The sequence below is a fragment of the Vitis vinifera genome, chromosome 3, assembly GCF_030704535.1.
Source record: "Vitis vinifera cultivar Pinot Noir 40024 chromosome 3, ASM3070453v1".
NCBI classification, from domain to species: domain Eukaryota; kingdom Viridiplantae; phylum Streptophyta; class Magnoliopsida; order Vitales; family Vitaceae; genus Vitis; species Vitis vinifera.
In genome coordinates this window covers 20,084,391-20,093,587 of record NC_081807.1, presented here as the reverse complement: position 1 = coordinate 20,093,587, position 9,197 = coordinate 20,084,391, and the positions used below count along the sequence as shown (strand labels likewise).

General features: G+C 30.9%; 1 protein-coding gene across 1 annotated transcript; it reads left to right on the top strand.

Annotated features, from left to right (window-relative positions):
• The first annotated feature begins 379 nt into the window (after positions 1 to 379).
• LOC104878963 (transcription factor MYB106-like) lies at positions 380 to 1,459 on the top strand. Its single transcript, XM_010649959.1, has 3 exons — positions 380 to 465; positions 828 to 1,082; positions 1,195 to 1,459. Exons 1-3 carry the CDS (start codon positions 380 to 382, stop codon positions 1,457 to 1,459), a joined length of 606 nt encoding a protein of 201 aa, XP_010648261.1.
• Positions 1,460 to 9,197: the final 7,738 nt, after the last annotated feature.

Genomic DNA, 9,197 nt, shown 5'->3' with positions numbered 1-9,197 from the left:
TATTTTTTAAAAATATTGAGAAAAAAAATAATTAAGAAAAATGATTTTTCTATATTTATTTCTTTTTTTTTTATATAGAAAATACAAAAAGAATTATAATTAAAATGAGTATACAACTTATATATTTTTATATTATTTAATCTTTATATAGAAAAGTTGAATAAATAAATAAATAAATTGAAGTAATATATAAAAATAATTATTTAATCTTTATGTTTGGATAGGTTTCTTTTTCTTTTCTTTTTTTTAAGTTACATACAATTTTTAAAATGAAGCAAAATATTACAAATCTGGCCTTAGATTTGATACCACAAATTTATGAGGAGTCCCATTTGGTCTGTAGCTTATTCTCCCTTTTAGAACCAACAAGTGGACAGACATGCACCATTTCCGTTCGGCGTCAATCTCGCTTCAAAAGCAGCTCTCCTCTACCGGAGACAATGCACCTGAAATTGGAAAAGAGAAGTACAAATTTATTAGAAACTTATTTTTCATCAACATTGTTTTATTGAAAATTAATTCCCTCTTGAGGAGGACCCAATATTTTATTTCACATGTTTGTAAATTTCTACTCAAACCGAACTAAAGGCATCTTAGAACTGGCAACTCAAACGGAGCCCATGTCCTCACACCCTCGCAGTGATGAATTGAAAGCAACGGTATTGTATAAATACCCACTATGAAGCTAGCTTAGCCAAGCATTGCATATCAATCACATTATTTCTTCAAGCTCAGTCATTGTAATGTTTATTTATTTGTTTGTTTGTCTTCTTGTTGTATATTTCATGGAAGCAGCTTTATTGGGTTCATTTCTTCCTTCTTTGCAGGGAATCCATAATGGCAGGACCACCGAAGATAAGACGGCTATGGACCCGAGAAGAAGACGATGAGCTCAAACACTTTAAGACAGAATACCCCAATCTACCTTGGGGAGAGATCATAAAGCTGGCGAACCTGCAGGACAGGGATGAAAAGAGTTGTTCACATAGGTGGAATAACTATCTGCGCCCTGATATCAACAAAGGGGAATTCTTCCCACAGGAAGATGAACTCATTATCCATCTAAAGAGCCTTGGTGTGAGGTAATGAGAATCATCCTCATATTTTTCCAGTATCATATGAGATGATGTGATATGATAGTGTGGTGATCAGCTTGAGTCTGAGGTAGGAGTTCCTGTGTTGTGTTGCTTGCAGCTGGGCATCTATGGCAAAACATCCTCTTCTCGAGCGGCGATCTCCTAATGCTATCAAGAATCGCTGGTACAACCACTTGAAGAAGAGGTCTGCGACTATAAGTGACCCTAGGCGACCCCTTCCCTACCACGTGCAACACCTTCTCATGGATGATCAGAATAGTGATCACTCCTTCTCGGAAGATGACACTGAGGCTTGGGTGTCTTCTTGGATTACCGACGATGATCTAAATCCAATTAGTTCGATTCCTGAACACACCAGCTGAAGAAATCGCCAAGTTAAGGGTAATGAAAATCCTCAGTACATGCCTTTGAAGTTAGGGATAATGAGAGTGCAAAGTGCATGTCTGAGTGTCTTCTATATATATATGTTTGCTGCCAAATTAAGCATCATCTTCTCCATGCAGCTTATAATAAAGATGTGTGCATTGTATTATGCTAAGGGTTTTGTAGGTTGATTTCTGAGTATTGAGCACTGTTCGCATATGCTAATACTAAATCCCTCTCATCATCATCTACTGCATGAACTCCATACTCCAATCTTCTTACCTTAACTATTAATTAACTCCACCATTTCAATGGGTTTAAGTGTGAAAATCAAAATTTAACTAATATTATTCTTCTATGCAGCATGCTTGAAAATTATTTATTTTTGAATTCGCATATTATATTATGCAGCTCATAAGTCATAACCACTTCCAAGATTAAGTCCTAAGCCATCAGTGATTCAACTATCCTTCTGATTATCATAAACAAAAAAGATAAATAAGTTTTTGCTCTAGTAAACATTAAAAAATATTATTCAAAACTATTTTCAAAAACCTTCCCAAGCAGACCCAATTTCTTCCAAACTAGGTTCCGTTATATTGAATCTTTCATCTCCATGGACTTGGTTTGCATGCAACAGACCCTACTCAGACGCTCCCTAGTCTTCCTAATCTTGAAGCACCCAGTTTTAATTCCTACTATACTTTTTACCCCCTAATTATTGTTTAAATTACTTCTACTTTTCTAAAAATGTTGAAGTGAAAGAACAAACCTTTTTAAGACCCAGAAATATTTGGAGTTCGTTTTATCTTTGGTCGCCCATGGAATGCATAACAAGAGTACTGTCCAAGTCTAATTAATTCAGCTACTTCTGTGACAGTGATTTATTACAGCTGCACAACATATTGGCAACTCATAGAAGATAGGAATCGTTGCCTGTCCGTTGAAACTTAAACCAGGTTCTAAACTTCAATTGGGTTGTTAGCTTCTGCTTTTTTTACTTCATTCCATAATTTTTATGGTCGCATGATCGGCATGGCATCGTGGTAAGTTTGATCCATGTTCTAATCCAAATTTGGTAGGTTTTATCCAATTTACACCAAGTTGTAAATCCAAATAGTGCCACCATCTGTTTTTTTTTTCTTTCCTACTTTTCAGGAATCAAACAATGCATTAATCTAGGAAGCTCTCCCAAACATGGCGTAGGAACCTCTACCCAAAAAGAATGATTATATGCTATACCTGAAAGCTGGAATTTCACCTACCATTCACAAGGGAAGCATCCATGTGTGACACGTGGATTCCTTTTTCTTTATTAATATTAAATCAAATAATTTTTATTAATTCTATTTTATTTACAAAATTTTAATATTAAATTTAAAATTTTAATTTAAATGTAAAATATTTAAATTGAATATAAAAAAAAAATCATGATATGCATGTCCTTTATATAACACACTTGATGCATAATACTAAAAAAAAGCTAAGGAAAATTACCCTTTAGGGTAGGCTTGGGAAAAACATGAGCCCGAAGGGTCGGTAGATTTGATAATTCTTCTTAAGGGTAGGGTGAAAATATGATAATTCCTCCAAATGCCTTATTTTGTTTAAATGTCAAGACTACCCTTAACAAGTGAAAAACAAAAAAAAAACAAAAAAAAAAAGTTTTTTAACCCAGCTGCAGCTTGTCGGTATTGAAGAAGAAAAAAGGCAAAGAGGAAAAAACTCCAACACTTCAAGTCATGATATGAAACCGTCTCCACAAAGCTTGTTTTTTTTGTGTGAATCTAGTAAGAAATCCATTAAATGTAAGATTTTTTTTTTAAATGCCAAAAAACAAAAATACGTCAGTTTATGCAAAAATAAAATAAAAATAAAAAAATAAATAATTTAAAACTCAGTTTGAAGAAATGAAATGTTAATAATTTTAACAATGTAGATCTGAAATATTGAAAAAGGTTTTGAGAAAGAAATTACATTTTTTTGTGTAAAATGTTATTTAATTTTTATTTTTATTTTTGAATTTTTTATATTATTTTGGTCATATTGAAGATGTGTTTTTATTTTTAATTTATTTTCCAGGTGGGTTGTTTGATATGATTATTATTAATTTCCATTGAAAAGGTTTCCACTTTAGTTTTTTTGTTGAGACTTGTTTGAAATGGCAAAAGAAAAAATTTTCTCGGTTGTTTCATGCTTGTTTGGGACCACTTTGTTTGTGTATTTATGAACATATTTGGATTTTCATTGAAAATTGAAATCACTTTGTATGGGACCACTTTGTCTTTTATTATGAATTTGTTAAAAGAGTTAGGATCACTATATTTTTGTTATGAATTTGCTACCTTTTTGTATGAGTATTATTTTGGTATGATGTGTTGAATGCTTAGTAGTTTGAAGTTTGTGTAAAAGAACCATTACTTCAATTATAAAGTACAAGTACAATACAAATGCAATATAGTTATAATGAAAAAACATTAATATTACAATACATTCAATATACCAAAATAACAAAATATTGAATTGTTTTTTACTGAACTGTCATTTCTAGGCTATCATGGTGTATTCCTATCATGATCAATGTTTTAAAGCATCCTTGTAAGCCAAAATTATAAAAAGACAACAAAATTACACTATTGTAATTTCAATATATGAAGTTGTTGATGATAATTCAATGATGTATAAAAAAAAACATCTATAAAATTAATTTTTTTATAAAAAAAATATAGAGGTACGATAAAAATACACTACAATTACAATACAAATATAATAACATTACAATACATTAGAATAAAAATTTTGAAAATTTCAAATTTCTTATAAAACTAGGCAGTTGTAGGTTCTTTGGCATATTCCTAACATGTCTAATATACAACAAATATTGTTCTTTATGAAATAAAATATGTCTCAATTTATTATAATTTTCATTTTTTTATTTTGTATTTGTTGTAAAATTTTCCTTGCTTGCAATATTGTGAAATGGATTGATTTGATTATCGGTGAAAGAAGACGTACTTCTCAATTGGTAAATGGACTTGGAAAATTCCATTTATGACTACCTTCATGAAGGATGGGAGATTGTACCTAAGGAGGATAAACAAATACAATACAAGGGTGGGCAACAAAAAGGCATGTACATTGGACAAGGGATGTCATATGCTAATTTTGTTTCAAAGGCAAGTGAACGGTTGGATATTAATTCAAATGGATATACATTTCATTACACCCTTGAGTTTGATCCATTTGCACTTCAACAGTTGGATGATGATGAGGACATGCATATGATATTATCCCATAGTCATGATTATGCTCGTATTTATGTACTAAAACGGGCTCGAAGAGTAGAAGTTGAAAGAGGTATAGTTAATGTGAAAAATGATTATTGGTAAGTGATATATCTTGTATTAGTTGTCATTAATTCCATTATGTAAGGTGCTTGTAATATTAATTAACTGAGTGTGCTATAAAATGCATTCATAATAGTATGGAGAAAACACATAATTCAATTGCATCATGTCAAGCAAACAATGAGTCTAATTTAGAACTTTCTCAAGGCTTCATATCCAGATGTGTAGAAACTAAAGTTAGGACACATGATTTAAGTCTTTCCTCTGGCTTTGGGCTAATTGGAGCTTTCCAATTTTCTGTGGTAGCCATATGATCACATGCTAGATGAGCAAACTTATCCATATGTGTCATTACTAACATGAAAATTGTGTAAGCATTGAATGATTCAGCAAGATTAGTTGTCATCTTATCCCATTGTTTTTTTGGCAAACTTTGACATTGCCTAATGTTGTGGACCGTTCTCTTCAACCCACTTCGCTAGGTCATTGTTATATGTCTTCAATTTTTCCATGGCTACAACATAATCGTCATCCAACCTAGCATACGCAACACTATCAAGTAGCAACAATGCATAATCTTTACCTCTCTTTCCCTTCATACTATGTTTTGTCACATAGCTACTAAAATTCTCCTTCACATGATGATAGCAATATGCATGATTTTCTACTCCAAAAAGTTGAGAAACACTATGAAGGATTGCTTGATGCCTATTTGATATTATGACTACTTATTTATCTTGAAGTATGCCCTTCAATTTCTACAAAAACCATAGCCAATCCTCATAGTTTTCTGAACTTACAATACCAAATGCAATTGAGAACATGTCATCATCAGCATCATAAGTTGTTGTAGAGAATAAGGAGCCCCTATACGGTCCACTCAAATGGATTGAGTCAAATTGTAATAACAGGTCGAAAACCCATTAAAAACCCTTGAATTGAAAAAAACTGTGCAATGAACAATTACCAAAAATTCCTATTTTGTCTGGTACATTCAGCAATCGTCCCTAGATTAATGTCTACCAATCTCTAACATAACCATGGCAACAACATATATGCATTTTTTGGAAAACCATATATTATCTCATTTGCCATTTATTTGTATGTCCAAGCTTGCTTATAACTCAATGAAACACCATACCAACTCCTAAAATCTTTGCAAATTTGACGAGGCAAATATTGAGGGGTTGCCCTTATTACTTGCTCTATGACATGAGCACCTTACATTCCCCTCATTGAAGGTTGACTTGAACACTCAACATTTGCACAATGATTGTGTACATTATTGAAGATGTTAACCTTCAAAATTTTGGTTATGCCTACTGAATTAGCAGTTATTCTCAAAGGGCACCTATCCATTGAACAACACATAAATATTCACTTTGGAGAGTTCTTTTTGAATTTGTATTGAAATCTGCCAACTAATGACATCGTATATAATGCATTTCTAAATTCATCTACATTAGGAAAACTATGCCCATTGTTTATGAATATGTTGACTCATATTTCAAGCTTCCAATGCAAGAATTGATATATTCTGGATACTTCAATTCAATTCCAAATCACAATATGCCTACAATTGATGTTGATGGATGTGTTTGTGATGCTCAAGGTGGCTTATATCCTTCACTTAAACCTCCATGCTCCAAACGACCACCTGGAAGGCCTCGACACTGTCAAATAGAGTCTCAATTTAGTTAAAAAAAAAGACTTACTTTTTGTTTGCAATGTCAAGTTGCATGCCATAATCGAGCTTCATGCAAAAATCCATTACCCATCCCATGATTTTAGTGTTATGCTTGTATGGTGGCATGATACTTTTTATCTTATTTTGATTATGATGATATGTGTGGTTTATGAAATTAGAATTTATAAGAATTTGTTTTGGAACTTACTTATTTACTTGATTTTCATGACAAAGATGTTTGTATTACATATGCCACTATTTTAGACTTCTGATCTTATCACTATTTAGGGTGGTTTGAAACCATGTTTTTAATGTTATTTAGAAGATCATTATTAACTTTGTACATGTTCATTATCTTTGTTTAACTTGTTTCCATTGAAATACAGGTTACATTATGACATCTTCAAGTGCTTCATTTAGAAATACAAGAGGTAATAGTAGAAATGGTGAATATCTACTATATCATAACTGTATGTGTAAATGTTCACCAAGACAGAGGGCAACTGTTAGAATTTCTGAATCAAAAGATAACCCAAATAGGTTATATTATTGTTGTCAATATGCAAATACTAGATATGACTGTCATTTCTTTAAATGGCAATCCCCTGAAGGATTTGGTGATAGCAACACCTACCAAGAACCACAAGAGGCTGTTCAAAGAAGAATGTATGTCATGGATGAAGAGTTTAAACATATTTTAAGAAGAATTGAGTTCATACATAAAGTAATTTTAGTAGGACTACTTTTATTTTTTGTTCTATGTTTGAAAATTACTTAATCATACACTTACTTCATGTCTATTATGTTTTGGATTATATATGTAATGCTTAATTGCATTGTACTTTGATGTATTTGTATTTGGAGTTATTTGTAATAGGTTAATTATATCCATCATGTGGATTTGTGTTAGATTTTTAATTGTAGTATTTCACAGTTTTTCCTACCACTTTTATTACATTTACAACATAAATTCACTAACATTACGATAAATAAAAAAAAAACACTAACAGTATGATAAATTACAACATAAACTAATAAAGCGATATTTTGACTAAATAAATTCCAATTTGTTGGGTTGATTACCAATTTCTTATATATAATGGTTCAACAAATGTGAACCTACTGAAAAGCAACAAAGAAAAGTTGATTGAAAAGCTTGGTCGTCATATTGACCCGTTTTTTGAAAGATTTATGTTTGCAATTTTTCACGATGATTGGCACAATGTATTTCAAAGGCAAATACTAAGGCATAATACTGAAAGAAAATCAAATCCTTCTCACCAAGTATGTCTTAAAATAATGTTTTTTGTAACCTCAAATTAGAAATGTCTTCTTAGCTTTGATAATGATCTTTTGTATTTTTTTTTTTAAATAGTAACGATCTGAAAACATTATAGAACAAATTTATTTATAAACTTATTTTTGTGTAGAAAAAAATTATACAAATATGTGAAATTAACTTATTAATTTATTAAATTAAAATCTATTTCTTATTTTTCTAATGTTTTTCATTCAAATCAAATGAGCTCAAAATGGTAGCTTTTAGCATATGAAGGTAGAAATCTTAAGAAGGTATATAACGATGATAAAATAGGCAATCATCATTTTCCACTTGCAAGAAAATCATAAAATAGGCAATGGTCATTTCAACATCTATATCATTCATCATACTAGTAAATTTGGAAATGGAACTCCATCAGACTATGAAAAAAATCAACTACTATAAACCAACAAAATAACAAAAAATAAGAAAATCATAATAGAACTTCCACTTTGAAACTATTGCTTGTATGAACTATTATCCACTTGCCAACTTAACAAAATTGACATAGCCATAAACCTAATATAAAATAATCATTTTGGCAATCTAGAATAATCAAGCATAATTTCAGAATGTGTCTCTCATACTTACAATGTTATAGACCAAACAAACTAATACAATGACTTTTATCAACTGATACAATCTTAAATATATCCCATTTCAGAAACAACATAATCGAATTGCCTAATAAAACAACATCACCGATCCATAGCCCGGTAGACATTTTCCCTTACTTCATTTTCTGGTGACATTATTAGTTGTGTTAGGAGTTTTTCCCTGTACTTTATGACCTTGTCCTATACAAAAGAGTATATAATAGAATATTAACTAAAATTCATGTTATTTTATTGAAGATCAAAAATAAAAAATATTGTATTTAGCACAATATAATACATTTGCAATTGTACGAGAAAGTCCACCGTTACTCCATAATTGCAGAAACTTGATTACAAATATGCCACAATCCATCCTGCAAGTAGTAATTAAGGAAATTAAAAGTAAATTGTGCATCAAATCAGTAAATTTAGAACCTCATTTGTTTTTCCATAGTTAAAGAGGAATAAAATTCTTGTAACTTATGGATTCAATTGTTGCACAACTTCTGAAACAATGAATTCGAATTTTGTCATGTCCATTGATGGTCTTCTTTCTTGAATCCCAATGAAAGTTGACAAAACGTTCACCTTAACACAATATAAAATTATAAATATGGACATCTTTAAAAAATAATGACAACAATTCACATAAGTAATTGGACTATAACTATATCTACCAATTTCTCTGTGAAGGCATTCATTTGTTTTTTCCTTCCATCAATCAATGAATCCAACAACTTGATTCTTTTTGCATGAATATTCAAAATGTTTAAATACTAGTGATTT

Coding starts and splice junctions, on each gene's coding strand:
- LOC104878963 (XM_010649959.1), top strand. CDS start 380: ATGCACCATTTCCGTTCGGCGTCAATCTCGCTTCAAAAGCAGCTCTCC. Junction 466..827: donor CCTGAAATTGGAAAAGAGAA/GTACAAATTTAT, acceptor CCTTCTTTGCAG/GGAATCCATAATGGCAGGAC. Junction 1,083..1,194: donor CTAAAGAGCCTTGGTGTGAG/GTAATGAGAATC, acceptor TGTTGCTTGCAG/CTGGGCATCTATGGCAAAAC.